The 17,609-nt window shown below is 38.7% G+C and overlaps 1 protein-coding gene across 1 annotated transcript in view; it reads right to left on the bottom strand.

The window, feature by feature from the left end:
* LOC117422514 (regulator of G-protein signaling 3-like) overlaps nt 1-17,609 on the bottom strand; it is an 81,968-nt gene that overhangs the window by 28,495 nt on the left and 35,864 nt on the right. Inside the window, exons 16-17 of the mRNA XM_058987195.1 lie at nt 14,061-14,172; nt 10,016-10,056 (exon numbers count right to left, since the gene is read on the bottom strand). Of these exons, the coding sequence (XP_058843178.1) occupies nt 10,016-10,056; nt 14,061-14,172 (153 nt within the window). The remainder of the gene's footprint in view (nt 1-10,015; nt 10,057-14,060; nt 14,173-17,609) is intronic.

A 17,609-nucleotide genomic window follows, 5' to 3' on the forward strand; every position in this document is an offset into this window, starting at 1 on the left:
GAGATCCTCCCAATAGTACTCAAAGAAATGAAAGAAGTTATTTACAAACCGCTAACCAAGATCATGCAACAGTCTCTTGACACAGGGGTTGTACCAACAGACTGGAAAATAGCAAATGTAATACCAATCCACAAAAAGGGAGACAAAACCGAACCAGGTAACTACAGACCAATAAGCCTGACTTCTATTATATTGTAGCGACTTGCCGTCGCTATGAGACTTATTTTAAAATAAGTAATAAAGAAACGGTTCCAGAAGCCATGTTAAGGATAATAAAACAGCCAGTTGTTTATTTCTTTTGTTTTGTTAACACAGTTATACAGGACTTTGTCGGCCCAGCCCCACGCCAAAATAATAAACCCTACTAGTGTCTATGCCTACCCACTTCACTTTCACAGCAACAGCGGATACCTCTCACACACAACAGGGGTATTCAGTATATCAGCGTAATCGGCTATCTATCTAGACTGGCGAATTCGTCTTTAACAATAACAGGTTTTCGATCACCCTCCGCTCCGTCTAAATCCACCCAAAAAGTCTCTCCGAGCCTGCTGACGTCAGCTCCCATCGTCCTCATCCCTCAGGGCTAAACCAACCCTCGAAGACGAGGAGGAGAGAGGGGGGGGGGGAACTGGCTAATTCCCTGTAACAAAAGAACTTCCTCAATTAACTTCCATAAACAATGACACAGCCTCCCTATACACCCACACACTCACCCCCTAAACTACGGTCCCCAAACGACCTTCCCACCCTGCATTCACACCCTTATACCCTCCCCGTATACATTCTCTTAATGGCGTGGTCGGGCACACAACGCAGGGAATGAACAGATAACAACGCATTTACAATACTGCATCCCAGCGACTCTAGTCCAGCTCTCGCAAAAGCCAGGATCGCTACACTATGTAAACTTATGGAAACTATAATAAGATCCAAAATGGAAAATTACCTATATGGTAACAATATCCTGGGAGACAGCCAGCATGGTTTTAGGAAAGGGAGATCATGTCTAACTAACCTACTTGACTTTTTTGAGGATGCAACATTGAAAATGGATAACTGCAAAGCATACGACATGGTTTATTTAGATTTCCAGAAAGCTTTTGACAAAGTCCCGCATAAAAGATTAATTCTCAAACTGAACGCAGTAGGGATTCAAGGAAATGCATGCACATGGATTAGGGAGTGGTTAACAGGTAGAAAACAGAAAGTACTGATTAGAGGAGAAACCTCGAAATGGAGTGAGGTAACCAGTGGTTTACCACAGGGATCAGTATTAGGTCCTCTGCTATTCCTAATCTACATTAATGATTTAGACTCTGATATAGTAAGCAAACTCGTTAAATTTGCAGACGACACAAAAATAGGAGGAGTGGCAGACACTGTTGAAGCAGCAAAGGTCATTCAAAATGACCTAGACAGCATTCAAAATTGGGCAGACACATGGCAAATGAAATTTAATAGAGAAAAGTGTAAAGTATTGCATGCGGGCAATAAAAATGTGCATTATAAATATCATATGGGAGATACTGAAATTGAAGAAGGGAACTATGAAAAAGACCTAGGAGTTTATGTTGACTCAGAAATGTCTTCATCTAGACAATGTGGGGAAGCTATAAAAAAGGCTAACAAGATGCTTGGATATATTGTGAGAAGTGTTGAATTTAAATCAAGGGAAGTAATGTTAAAACTCTACAATGCATTAGTAAGACCTCACCTAGAATATTGTGTTCAGTTCTGGTCACCTCGTTACAAAAAGGATATTGCTGCTCTAGAAAGAGTGCAAAGAAGAGCAACCAGAATTATCCCAGGTTTAAAAGGCATGTCGTATGCAGACAGGCTAAAAGAATTGAATCTATTCAGTCTTGAACAAAGAAGACTACGCGGCGATCTGATTCAAACATTCAAAATCCTAAAAGGTATAGACAATGTCAACCCGGGGGAGTTCTTTGACTTGAAAAAAGAAAAAAGGACCAGGGGTCATAAATGGAGGTTAGATAAAGGGGCATTCAGAACAGAAAATAGGAGGCACTTTTTTACCCAGAGAATTGTGAGGGTCTGGAACCAACTCCCCAGTAATGTTGTTGAAGCTGACACCCTGGGATCCTTCAAGAAGCTGCTTGATGAGATTCACGACCAAATCCTTCAAAAACAGCATATTCTTCATTCCAGTTCATTAAAATCACTTCATCTGCAAATTATTCCACATTATAAAATGGCTAGGATAAATTAAGTGCTGTGATTGGCTGAACAAGATCACATGACCGTGCAGGAATAATTGTCTTACCACGCGGCTATGACATCATAGACCAACTTACTTACCTGATCTACTACGCCTTAATAGTAACATTGATCTAAACAGTGTTTCTGTAGGTAAAAATGTCAACATACAACTGAAACAGCATTTAAATCACTCCACAATCTGTTTTTTTCTTCATGTCTGTCACTACAAATTACAGAAAAAACTGGCAGATATGCTGTGGTATTTATTTAGTGAGAGAACAGAACAAAGAAAACTCAGGAGGCAAGCAGTAGCAGTAGCACTATTCAATAGACATCTGAGAAATCACCACGCAAGTCTCACATATATACAGTATATATATATATATATATATTATATATATATATATATATATATATATATATATATATATATATATGCAGCAGCGGCATCTACTTATTAAACTAAATATCACTTTATAAGACTGACTAACTATAAAACTGACTGACTATCGAGTATGCAATGTTTAAACTTGACTCAACAGGTACATCTCACCACTACCCTCCGATTTCAGAAACATATTTAAAACAAAAATTAAAATCTCTCCTGCTCCCTGCTGACACAACCGTTGGGTTTTAAACAAGGTCAGGTTTGGCATAGAATTCTATTGTGCTCAACGCGGACGGGAAGGACTGCGGCACTGCCCAGACTGACATGGAAGTCGTTCAGTCCACATATCATCTAATGCTGGTTTACAATCTAGGGAAATGATGCCAGTTACCGGCCATTGGTGTGAAAACAGCCTCAGAAATTATTGGTCAGCTTCTCGTGAAGACCACAAAGCCTGAGTAGGATCATTTCCTACAAAAAAAAAACATTCTGAAGCCCCTCCCTCGAGTGCCAGTGCAGTGTTTGGCTGTTCCATGAATCCTCCCTTAGATGTAGGAAATAAGTCTACTTTCAATTCCCAAACGCCATTTCATCTTGAAAAGAAATTACTATAAATGGCAATGTTCATTGTAATGTTTATGGCAAATAAAAAAAAAAGTACTAAATATATGTTACAATAAAACAGTCACCATGGACTACTTTCTCTCAGTAGAAGGATAAATAATATATTTCTTATTTTTTTCCTTAAAAAAGTTAGTTTGTGTAATTATTTAAAAAAAAAAAAAAAAAAAAAAAAAAAAAAGTAGCCATTTTATAAGCGAAATAACCCAGTAAGAATTGTTTCCGCACACCCTGTCATAGGTTACTTCTTACACGGCTAAATGTAAAGCACTTCTTTCATACACTTTTTAACACTCGGTCAAACGTTAAACTAAAACTTTACAAATCATTCTGCCTTGTCTCAATGTGGAGTTTTTTCAAACACATCACTCCCGTAAAGTCCAAATACAACAAAACTGAACAAAGCCTGCCACTCAATTTGTTTTAGTGACACTGTGACTGCGTGCAATTCAACATGTTTATAAGCAGGTTTAATTATATAACCCAGTCATCAAAAACAAGTATGCATGTCTGACTTGCAAGACATTGTATCTGCGGAACAGGACATTTAATAACAGAATAAAATAGCCTAACATTAAGAAAAAATTCATTTAAAATTAATTCTCATCTAGCTGGAGGAGTCAGGTATCAGGAACGGTACAGCATGCAATCATTCTCATCTAGCTGGAGGAGTCAGGTATCCGGAACGGTACAGCATGCAATCATTCTCATCTAGCTGGAGGAGTCAGGTATCAGGAACGGTACAGCATGCAAACATTCTCATCTAGCTGGGAATCAGGTATCAGGAACGGTACAGCATGTGCTCTGAAACGTACCGGCGCATGCCCAGTGAAGAGTTGTATAAGCTATATTACCTCCGTGTGGAAACACACTAGTGTGTGTGACAAACATGGTCTGTCTAATTTTCGATAAGGAAGGAGCTTGTACCTGCTTTTGTTTTGTGTAGTAGACATCTTTCACACTGTACATGTTTCCTTCACATGTTGTATTCTGATGTATTATTATGATTAATGTTGCATTCAATAAAAATAAAATAAAAAAAAACCCTGTCTGTGCTGTGTAAGTGGTTCCAACTAATGAAGGGACCTGCCTACAATTATAGCAGCACTGTATTACTTCAATATACATCCTCGAAGTCTTAGATATACAGTAGCTTCAGCTGATTCGGAATGTTTGCAGAATAGACACGTATCAAATAAACTAGCAAATGAGATTCGGAAACGATGTATTTCCTTTCGGAATGAGGTCTTTGAGGATGATCCGACCTAAAAAAATAAATATTGCATTTTTTCATGCTTCGTATTTGGTTTTCATTTGCATTTCCTGACACAACACAAGGTGCTCACTCTGCTGCTGCACTCCACACCCGCTTAAAATAATCAAATGACTAATGATAGTCAAGCATAGTGTGGCTGTTATTGATATTAACAGCACATCTATAAAAAGAGGATGTGGGTGGTCGTTAGTACAACTGTTTTGTCGCCTTATTTTTTCACAGAAAAACTAAACCTATCGTGCTCACACACAGCCTTTAAAGAACAGCTTTCAACTGCCAAATAGTTGAGAGTTTATAGTTTTTTATATAGTGTATTGACAATATGCAATATGAAGTGTTTACCCAAATGCCTCATGTTCAATTTAAACATTAAATTAGCAGGGACTAAAGCAATCTCGTCAATTGTAACTGCCCTGCAAAAGGATTTAAACTTATGATTTCCTAAGCATGTACATTGTGGCATGACGTCCAACAAGACTGGTAAAGGGAAACTCCCTCCACATCACATATATCGATTATAGATTTGTTTAAACGTTGAAAGAAACACTGAAAAACATTTCAACAATCTGATTCTAGTTATAAGATGTTTGTTAAACTTTAGATATATGTATAATAGACATGCATTGGGCATGCAGTGTTCTAGTTATTTGCCTAATCTGCAGTTCACACTCATTTGCATTCAGTTATTGCTAGACTGTACTTTCAGGTCAGCATAAGCATTTGAGAGGGAATATTCATCATATTGTGCTGTCACAATGCAGAGCTATTAGTGACAAAACAAAAAAATCTATATTTTTTTGTTCAACACCTCAGGCTCAAGAGAATATTAATTCTCCGGAGATCAATACTCTTGGCACATTTGCACTTGGACAAGTTAAACTATTTAAGTAACTTTAAAAAGCTCACTGTATCCCAGACTGCGAGTGTGAAACCACTGTCCCCTGTGACTGAAGAATTGACAATCCGTGCTGCTAACATGCAGCTGGAATCTAAGAGAGACTGACAGAGGAATACAGCTGCAGAGGACTGGAATATCTGATGCACAATAACAACCAAAGACCTGATTGCAGGTGTGTGCGAACTGTACTGGTTGAAACAGTGGCACTTCTGAATGTCCAGTCTACAGTATGTACATGGATACATACGAAGGGCTCAATTTACTAAACCCAGCAACACTCTTAAGCCCCGCATAAGACACAGAACCTGAAAGAGGACTCGTCACCATGTGCAGATGAAGTACACCCAGAAAATATTTTCAGCAACTGCATTTTAACATGTGTTTTAAGATCATACAATCTCAATAATGACTAAGTGAGAGAGCTGTTACTTGGGCCTTCAGGATTGACCGTTTATCTAATGACTTTAACCAACCATTGTGCACCACCTGAAGAAACTGAGGCCATTTGTTATGACACAAGAGCTACAGTCAAGGCATGTGACACGCAAGACAAACTAATGGAAGACTTGTTTGAGGTCGTGCCCATATTGCATCAGAAAATAGGTACAGAAATGACCAGTGATCAGAGCTCCTTATACACTGAGTGAGATGATAATGGATGAGAATCGGATCACCATGACTCCAAGGGCTCCGATTATGAAAATAAATGTTATTGAAGATTCTTTTTTTTTTGCCCCTGTTATGATATTCTGAAAATCAGGTTTTATTTGCCCCTGCCTCCTTTGAAAAGATTCACAGTGAGCTTGTAAACAGACAATGATTCTGCCACAAAATAGACATGTGCTGATGGGGTCTGACTCAATGATTTATTAACAGACACGATCTTCATGAGCATCATCAGCATCAGCGGTCCTGTAGAGATGGGAAACAGCTTGTGGAATACACTGCCATTCCTGATTGAGTGCACTCATGAGTTTATCATGCTGGTCCAGGGCTACTGATGGAGAGCAAGTTTCCAGAGCATCCCACACATGCAGATTTGCATACAGTTCTGCACACTGAGTACTGTATATACTCACATTGTGGAGAAACTAAAAAGATCAAGAATCGCCTCATTCTCTGTGATATAAAATTAATTTCTAACTTCTGAAAGGCTGCAGAAAAATGTTATTTACACACGGATTTCATTTGCTAGCTCTCTATAAATTCAATCTCAGCACAACCGTTCCTTGAACGGTGGCATAAAAGAGCCAATGGGAATTAAGCGGGGTTGTTTCCTGGCTGACATGACTATAACAGAAGGATAAGCTACTAACAACCAAACGAGCAAGATGGGCTGAATGGCCTCCTCTTGTTTGTAAACTCTCTTATGTTCTTATGTTACAGATCTCCACATTATGGCTTTGCTGCTGTGCTGGTCATTCCATCACCTTGGACACATGTTGCAACCCTTTGATTTCCTCTCAGTGAGAGAGGACAAGCAGCAACAGAGCCCTGTGACACATGAAGCAAAAGCAACTTGGACTTCGTTCAACTGCTCCTTGTGTAATGCTTGTTAAGAGAAAAAAAAAAAAGACCTGAGTGGAATATGTTATGGCAAGAATAAAAAATGTTCAGATTTCCAGTGAATAGATGGATAAATGTATTATTTATCAAAATAGTGTCAGCTAGTGTAATTTGAAATTGCAATTCTCATGAATACTTTATCCATAAATGAAACACTCAGTTTTGAAATTTTAATATATATATATAATAAAAATAGCTTTATTTTTAGAAGTCTCCTCAATACTGCTTATAAAATATCTTGGTTTATTTTTAGAAGTCTCCTCGATGCTGCTTATAAAAATTCTTCCCATGACTCTCCTCTAAACTACTCTGCTCTGTTTGGCTGCTACATCAAACCCGGTCAGCTGAAAACTTAGCCTTTGAATCTCTGGATATCTACAGCACACACTGTTCCTGTAAAACATCGTAGAGAAAGCTGAATGTCTGGGGCTTTAAACGCTGGGCAGACTGTCTAAGAGATGCACATAGGGAACCCATAGTTTAGTATTATGAAACACAGTTCTTTCACCAATATCCAGTTTTATTCAATTTTGGCAAGTGGTCCTGAAGGTCTCATTTTAAGTCAGATCCATCAGATCCTCATGGTTAAACTGACTAGCAATTACTGTAAGTATCAGAACCAATTAGATATGTTTTTGATTAATCATGCTCATAATATTTATTGACAGCCGTAGTCTTAAGTAAAAATGCGAATCAAAACCCACAGTTCATTCCACAACAACACACCCACACCCAGGAGAACGTCACTATACATAGGAGGCGGGCACTCGGATCACTGGCTCATTAGGTATAACTTCAGGAAACCCTCTGGTGTCGACTACAACAGCCTTCTTACATAGATTTAGCTTTTTACTGCCAAAGCCGTCAAAGCTCTTAACAAAAAAATAAATAAATAAATACTTCAAAAGGTAGCAAGCTCAACAAAATGCTTTTAGTCCAGATTAAAAAAAAAAAAAGACAGGAAAGCAACTCCACAGTGAGAGCAAACTGAAAATACAAAGAGCAAGAAACAATGTATACATACCACTGATAGCACAGAGCGCTTTTCAATACATACCACTGATAGCACAGACTGCTTTTCAATACCACTACAGAGCAGCAGTAAATCCAGGCAATGTATTATCCTTTTCATAAACCTCCATGATTTATCAAACCTTGCATCCCAGCCTTGGCATATTTCAAGGAAGTGAATTTTGGGAATGTCACAAAGCACCTTTTTTAAGCAATTGGATAGAGGCTACACATAGTGACTGACTATGAAGTCACAAACTACAGACTCTGCAGTGTCTAAAAGGCAGGCATGTGCAGATCAAATTGTTCCGCATAATGTAGAAGTTGTCATTGTCATTAGAAAACGTGAACATGCCACTCACCTTACTGGTCTAGCTTCTAAATTACCAAAAGACATTGAGTCCTAATGCCGGAACACTGCAGTCTTGGTTTCTCAGTCCACATTCCTTCTACTGTAAAAAGCTGAAGAATGTTCCTATACTGTAAGTGTAGATGAAAATAAGGGGTGCACGGGATAAACCGGGAGAGCTTAAACTCTCAATTATGCATTTGTATGCAGCTTTTCATGCACAAAAAGCTTCCTAGATTGCCCATACTTGTGTCTAGAATGCCCTGCATGCTAATAAATTCCTATTGGCGTGGATGGAGGATGAATAGGATAAACACAGCCTTTCCTAATTTTCAATGACAAGGTTTTCTGGGTATGGGAGGTTCCCTAATGACTGGAGAACTTTGAGAAGACTAGTAACTCTCGATATTAGAAACCCCGGAAATACTGTCCCATACAATGCAGAATTAAAAAAGAAACTCAACAATAAAATTCGACAAATGTTTTCACACTGACAGAGTCTTTCCATCAAAACAGGGGTCTAGTTTTCTATTGGAACCGAATATCTTAGATTATAGGTGAAGGCATGTCATACATGTTGACAACCAGTTCAAGTAATAAAACAGAGTACACTGAACACTGAACCGGATCTCTTGCAGCTCTGTACACATTTAGCTATAGCTAAACTGCCTTGCATTAAGATGACTGGCAAACAAATTAATTACCAGTTTGAAGTTTTTCTCTCAGGTAGCAAGCTTTTTAGATAAAGAAATGTATGAGTATGAGCTTTTAACACATCTGCTTAAATGGAACCCACAGGCAGATATCAGGGCCACACATTTCTGTTCAAAGATCTCCAATAAAAATGCAATTCACACATTTCCTTGGCAGCTTGTTCCAGTGAGTCTGTGTGCGAGGGAATACTGACACGTTCAGGTCTGTGTTTGCCGTTGCAGAAGAACTCTTATGCAACGCTCTTTTCCCTAGCAGGCTGCTTTTACTTTCCAATGCCATCAAGGGTTTTCCACTCTTTCAGCCTCTAAGATCCTTGCTTACACATACTGAACAAGGACCCTTTTGGTGGATTGAATTGCTAGAGTGAAGAGTTTACAGTTCAGAGCCTAAAGGTTTCCATTTCATGTTGCGAACACCAATGAAAACTCACACATTCTGGAAACAGTTTAAACCCACATATTACTGTGCCATCTAGGGACGGGGAGTGAAAAAAGGTCACATGACAGAACCAGAAAGACTTCTAGGCAACACAGTATCCCCAGGGTCACAATCATACTGCTGTTTACTAAATGATGAAATAATCAAATTGACTGCATTAAAGTAGATTCACTCTCTTCTGGATCAGAACTAATTGTGTTTATCATTTTCAACAATTTAATTTGTGGAAATAATTTGAAAAGCACAAGAAAATTGTTTTAATATATTGTTCCATCTAGACTCAAACACATGACCTCAATATGGCAGCCCTACTAGGTCTCCAGGAAAAGGTCATTGTCACCAACACGTTTAGCATGCAGCGTTTATAATCTGGCAGCCTTGCAAATATAAAGTCCTAAGTGGTTTCAGATACGAGCCTCTGGCAGCAAGGAGCAGAGGACTGCCACAACGTCATGTACAAACTTAACCTAGACAATGAAAGAGCACAGTGTCCAGAGCTTAAAGCCAATATCAAAGAGCTCATGAACTTACCTCTGTGACGTGGAGGTAAAACTTCAGATCCTCAGAGGAATCTGCACAATGAAATGAAAAAATGGGAAATTACATTCAAATAAAAATAGCATCTGAGAGTACAAAGTGCGTAAGTATTCTGTAAACTCAGCTTTAGCATCAATCCCTCTGCATGCCTGCAAGTATCCTGGGAGCTGCAGCAAGGTTACATTATCTATCCACTTTCACTAAGATAGGAACAATAGGCTGCTGGTAGGAAACGCAAGACATCGTGTCAGGGAAAGAGATTAAAGGCACAGGCAGGCCTTTGGGAGAAAGGAATGCAAGTAGAAAAAACAGAGACATGCTGTGGAAAAACAGAGACATGCTGTGGAAAAACAGAGACATGCTGTGGAAAAACAGAGACATGCTGTGGAAAAACAGAGACATGCTGTGGAAAAACAGAGACATGCTGTGGAAAAACAGAGACATGCTGTGGAAAAACAGAGACATGCTGTGGAAGAACAGAGACATGCTGTGGAAGAACAGAGACATGCTGTGGAAGAACAGAGACATGCTGTGGAAGAACAGAGACATGCTGTGGAAGAACAGAGACATGCTGTGGAAGAACAGAGACATGCTGTGGAAGAACAGAGACATGCTGTGGAAGAACAGAGACATGCTGTGGAAGAACACAGACATGCTGTGGAAAAACAATCTGTTATAAAATCTGTAGAAAACAGAGACATGCTGTGGAAAAACAATGTTATAAAATCACTTTAGAAATGCGTGTAGCAAAGGAGAAGCCATACTAATGCGGGATTTCAACCCCCATATAAAATGGGAAAATCCGTTGGGAGCACGACGGATGAAATTGAAATGGTGGAAATGACAAATGACTGCTTCCTAACGCAATTTGTCAAGGCACTGACTAGAGGGGAGGCATGGCTTGATTTAGTCTCTTCAAATAACGAAGACAGAATAAATAAAACAGAAGTCAGAGAACCATTGGCAACCTAGACCACAACATGGTCTCATTTGAAGTGATTTTTAAAACCCAAAAAAGTAATGACTAAAGCTAAGGTTTACAATTTTAGAAAAGCAAACTATGAAGGTATGAAACAGAGACCAACAGAAGTAGATTGGAGTAAAATAGAGAAAACATCCAGAAATAGGATGGCTGTTTTTTAAAAATGTAGTACTAGAGGTGCAAAACAATTACATCCCAAAAATAGACAAATCTAAATCTAAAACAAAATGGCTTAATAGATCAATTTGAATATATATATTCAGCGAAAAAAGGCACTTTACAGAGCATTTAAAAGGGACCAAAAACAAAGTACAAAGAAAGAGTACTTGGAACTGCAAACACAAGGCAAAAAGTAGGTTAGAAAGGCCAAGAGAGAGATAGAAATGAACATTGCTAAAGGGGCTAAAACCAATCCAAAATGTTTTTCCAATATTATAACAGCAAGAGAACATTCAAGAGGAGGGTAAATGTCTAAGAGATACAAATAGCAAAATCATAGACGAAGAAAAAAAAATAGCAAATATATGAAATGATACTTTTCACGAGTTTTTACAAAGGAGGATACGGACAACATGCCCCACATGTCCACCTGTTCCTATCTAGTTTTAAATAACTTTAGCATAACAGAGTCAGAAGTGTTAAAGGGACTAGGAGTTCTTAAAATAAACAAATCCCCTGGGCCAGATGAGATCCTCCAAATAGTACTCAAAGAAATGAAAGAAGTTATTTACAAACCGCTAGCCAAGATCATGCAACAGTCTCTTGACACAGGGGTTGTACCGACAGACTGGAAAATTGCAAACGTAATACCGATCCACAAAAAGGGAGACAAAACCAAACCAGGTAACTACAGACCAATAGGCCTGACTTCTTGTGGTCAGGTGCAGTGGTGCAGTGAATAAATCAGGTCCACACAATCTTTCTCCCAAAACAGTCTGCGTGTTTTAATAATAATAAAAATAATAACAATAACACAAATAAGTCCACCCCTTTACCAGCGATGGTATTGGGGGGTACACGGCAGCTCTCTTAATAAAAAACAAAAAGTAAACAAAAATGGGACTTGGTCCGTCCCCACGTTCTCCGTGCACGCAGTGCTCTCGGTCCTGAGAAGCGTGGTGCGGTGCGGTGCTGTGCTGTGCAGTGCAGGGACGTGCTCTATATATTGCCGGTCCGCGGCTCACTCCTCTTCTGCAACACAAAACACACGTAATCCAAAAACAATAAAACAATACAGGCTCCGGCCGTCTGTTTTACATTCTCAGCGCAAGGGGAGGTTTTGACGTAGCTGCTTCCCCTTTGTATCCAGCAAACTCCTCCCTGCAGCCAACGCGTCGCCATGGTTTCTCCAATAGAGGGCTGCCCGCAGCTGACTGCAATGGAATCGTCCTGAGTACTTGCAGCTCCGCGCCCCTCCTAATATGGTCACCTTCCGGTTTCCACCTACCACCGAGGTGGTAGATCTAGGAGACAACATACCTTCCCCCTTACACAGCGCCCTTTCTAATCGGGAGGGAGATTTACAGCATCGATCCTTTCTCTCTCTATCACACTTCTATTATATGTAAACTTATGGAAACTATAATAAGATCCAAAATGGAAAATGACCTATATGGTAACAGTATCCTGGGAGACAGTCAGCATGGTTTTAGGAAAGGGAGATCGTGTCAAACTAACCTGCTTGATTTATTTTTTTGAGGATGCAACATCGACAATGGATAATTGCAAAGCATATGATATGGTTTATTTAGATTTTCAGAAAGCTTTTGACAAAGTCCCGCATAAAAGATTAATCCTCAAACTGAACGCAGTTGGGATTCAAGGAAACGCATGCACATGGATTAGGGAGTGGTTAACAGGTAGAAAACAGAAAGTACTGATTAGAGGAGAAACCTCAAAATGGAGCGAGGTAACTAGTGGTGTACCACAGGGATCAGTATTAGGTCCTCTGCTATTCCTAATCTACATTAATGATTTAGATTATAGTAAGCAAACTTGTTAAATTTGCAAACGACACAAAAATAGGAAGAGTGGCAAACACTGTTGCAGCAGGAAAGGTCATTCAAAATGATCTAGACAGCATTCAGAACTGGGCAGACACATGGCAAATTACATTTAATAGAGAAAAGTGTAAGGTACTGCACGCACGCAATAAAAATGTGCATTACAAATATCATATGGGAGATAGTGAAATTGAAGAAGGGAACTATGAAAAAGACCTAGGAGTTTATGTTGACTCAGAAATGTCTTCATCTAGACAATGTGGGGAAGCTATAAAAAAGGCTAAGAAGATGCTTGGATATATTGTGAAAAGTGTTGAATTTAAATCAAGGGAAGTAATGTTAAAACTTTACAATGCATTAGTAAGACCTCATTTAGAATATTGTGTTTAGTTCTGGTCACCTCGTTACAAAAAGGATATTGCTGCTCTAGAAAGAGTGCAAAGAAGAGCGACCAGAATTATCCCGGGTTTAAAAGGCATGTCGTATGCAGACAGGCTAAAAGAATTGAATCTATTCAGTCTTGAACAAAGAAGACTACGCGGTGATCTGATTCAAACATTCAAAATCCTAAAAGGTATTGACAATGTTGACCCAGGGGACTTTTTCAACCTGAAAAAAAAACAAGGACCAGGGGTCACAAATGGAGATTAGATAAAGGGGCATTCAGAACAGAAAATAGGAGGCACTTTTTTTACACAGAGAATTGTGAGGGTCTGGAACCAACTCTCCAGTAATGTTGTTGAAGCCGACACCCTGGGATCATTCAACAAGCTGCTTGATGAGATTCTGGGATCAATAAGCTACTAACAACCAAACGAGCAAGATGGGCCGAATGGCCTCCTCTCGTTTGTAAACTTTCTTGTGTTCTTATGTATGCTAGTAATTCTCCAGTGCTATCTCAGACAGACTGTATACTAGTAACTCTCCAGTGCTATCTCAGACAGACTGTATACAAGTAATTCTCCAGTGCTATCTCAGACAGACTGTATGCTAGTAACCCCCTGGTGCTCTCTGAGACACACTGTATTAAACACTGAAGAGCTCATGCACTCACCCTCCTGCAGCTTCAGGTGCTGAAGGAAGAGAGGGTTCTGCAGCACGTTGCACCGGCCCAGCTCATCTTCTCTGGTGAGCAGCATCAGATCAGTGTAGATGAAAACAGTCACCTGCAAACAAAATGCAAACACACATCAGGGACATACACCCACTGCCACAGCTGGAAATGTCCAAATGCAAGGCTCATATACAGACTTTCAAGAACTAAAAGAATGTACCGATCAGTAGTGATGAGTGATTATCACTTTTACAAGTCTACTGATATTTGAAAATAATCCTGATTACTGATTATTCTAATAACATCATTCTTTGGGGAAAAAAGTCACAAAAAGGTTCCTGATTAAATGTTTTTATATTTATTTCAAATTAAAAACTACAATAAAACTTCAATAACTTTTTTGAACAGCATTTTCAACCTACAAAACATACAGTATGCATTATACTGAAGCCACTACTAAAGCAGCATAACCAATATATGAACACCCCTTCACAGAAACCATTTTTAAACAGAGAAGAAAAGCACACACAATCTGACAACGCACTCTCTTGCTCTCATCTGCCTGAAATCTTCTCTTAAACTCTTTTGAATCCCTAACTCTCTGGGGTTGATAATGCTGCATAACAGAAAATAGTATTGGCTGGAATGTTATTAACTCATTAAATATAACATAATACAAGAAAGAATGTCGACCTGAAACAAAGTATTACAAAAATAATTTAGTAATTAATAATTACAATTAAGGTTGCCATTCTTTTTGGTATTACGTTTCATTTAATAATTACTAAATGCAACGAAATGCAAGAACTAGTAATTTGAAACATGTTTGTTTATTATTTTAAAAAAAATGTCATTTCTTAACCTGCCTCGCTGACTAAACTAAAATGAGAAACCGAGTCAACAATAACAGATACATACAAGTAAAAGTCCCAGTAAAACAATACAAGAACTCTGGGGAGCTCACTTATATAAATACATATTTATATGAACATCCATGAAACTTCTGTTGTGAGGGGGACTGATCGGACGTGGACTGACCTTATTTATATCATTAAATACCCGCCGCTTTTCTCTTGTGGAACGAAACGTCATTGATAAATGTGTAAATAAAATAAAAATAGTTTGTATGTATGAACTTCTTTCTCTGACAAGCATTTATAACAAACAGTTCTAATGCTACGCTACGGTCCCTGTATGTTTTTGTTTGTGACGCGGTTTTTGTTTGCATTATGGAAACAGCAGGGCGGGTCTCGCGGCTACCTTGACTACAGATCCCAGAGTGAGAGCAGCTTCAGTGATTGCCTGACACGAACAGCTGGAATCCAAAGTGGCTGGGATGAGGAAGTAACTTTTATGATGAGTGACCATAAAGAAGACGTGAAGTTTTATAGAATAATAATCGATTGGAATTGTGCAGTTTATTAATCGTTTAAAGACGGTTTCAGTGTTTAATTTAATAAATCGGAAATTAACCGTATTTTCTATTAATCGCTCATCTATACCAATCCGGTTTTATCCCAATTCAATAAGTGCTTCTAGTAAGTGTGACATAGATCCATATATTCAATAATAATGCCCTTAGTGTGACACACACACACTCTCGCACTCACACACGTTAAACACATGTTACGGGATTAAACACAAATATACTGCTACAGCAGACTCCACATACAGGAACACCTCCTAAGAGAACACCCTTGTGGTGAAACAGATTTTTCCCCATTGTCAATGCTCTGTCTAAAGGAACAGGAACTTCACTTAAAGAACACTTCTTTGGCACCGCTAGCGATTCGTTCACAACTGATACTGTACTGTTGTGTAACCTGAGAACTCATCATTGTCAAACTTCAATTGAAATGGTTTATTCAATCTTTTTAAAAGTGACTCGTGAGAGTGTCTTGAGACACACCGATTGGTTCATTGGCTCGTTTTGTATTCTGATTTATACGAGTGAACCTCATCACTATAAAATGGCATGTAAATAAATGGCGAAATGCACCGCTGTTTCACTCGATACAAAAAGTTGGAATTTGTTCGAAGAAAACCTGAAATCAGGCACTCAGCAATTCAGTGTTTCCCATTTTGGTGAGTTGCTTCACCATTCTGTTAAATGATTTTGTGCATGTCTTGAATATTCCTCCTGTACATGTATTCAGAAAACAAGCCCTGGGAAACAGGACTTTTACTTCAGGGAATTAACTAGGGACAGCCATGAGAAGGGAAGGGTTCGAGGGTCAACTTGTCAAACCGGTTATTTATGAGCGTAGTGATCCAGATTATTTCTTTTCATATTCTGTATATTCCACACATGAACCAGCATACTGGAAAAAGGTGAAAATCAACACACAGATTCACAGTTTCTGCAGGGATGATTACAATGGCATTCCACTGGCGTCCTAGGCTTGTGTTCTAACCTCTTGCTAGTTTCACTAGTTCCTGTGCTGCCCAACCTACAGGAGGACACGCCACATCATACTGCATATCATGTAGCTTTGGCTTGAATAGAGGTGATGGGGATCAGAATAGGAAGCTAAATACATTTTAACATGGGAAAAGAAAAGCAAAACCAGCACATTCCTGTCAGCAAGGCTAAACTAAACTAGACTGATGCTTCAACTTGAAAGTAAGTGTACTGTCCTGCTGATATAGTAATATGACTGTATCAATTGTTCAAAATCAATACTGCAGCATTTCAGTTCATAATCTCATCAATGTCTGTTTTGATCAGAGTTTCTGTTCACAGCTCTATCGGGGGTGTGGAATTATTATTATTATTATTATTATTATTATTATTATTATTATTATTATTATTATTATTATTACTACTACTACTTTAAACTACTAGTCCAAGGGATAAAATAAAATGCTAGAAAAATCTACTTGCTGTTTTTTTTTTTTTTTTTTTTTATGTGGACGAAAGCAGACTGCTGTTGCTTGGAGTGACAGCATCATTGGCACTGGGTACACATGGCTCTATTGCATTGGGTTTGTTTTTCTGGCACTTTTTTCTTGAATACAGTTGAAAAGACTCATACACAGTTTACAACTACTGGTGATTCCTGCTGATTTATTTAAACCTGTTCTATTATTATACAGCACACAATCAAAACAATCCTGCAGCTGCCCCACTGCAATAGCAGTGCACATTGATGACATATCACTTTAAATAATAACGCACACAGCCTCATAAAGACACATGGCAATGAGAGCCATTCGCATTACTGGTAACCTGCAGTTATTACAGGGCATGGTGTAACACGCAGGGCCATATGAAATACTTACTTTTTTTGTTGTTGTTGTTGTTGTTTTAGTTTAAAACAAATGTAATTGGGTGTGCCCTTTGATTTAAAATCAGAATTGTTTGATACAGTGATAACAATTAGCAGCCTAACAATTATGTGGGCTGAAAGCAAACAGATCATTGAAATACGCATCCCCATCTGTATGGTGAAAGCTTCATTCATTTATAAAATATCCAGAGATATTAATATCATTTATTTGACACAGCTTCCAAAGTCTCTTCAGCTTTACCCTTCCGAATGCTGTCCC

This window comes from Acipenser ruthenus, chromosome 15 (genome assembly GCF_902713425.1).
Source record: "Acipenser ruthenus chromosome 15, fAciRut3.2 maternal haplotype, whole genome shotgun sequence".
Taxonomy (NCBI): Eukaryota; Metazoa; Chordata; class Actinopteri; order Acipenseriformes; family Acipenseridae; genus Acipenser; species Acipenser ruthenus.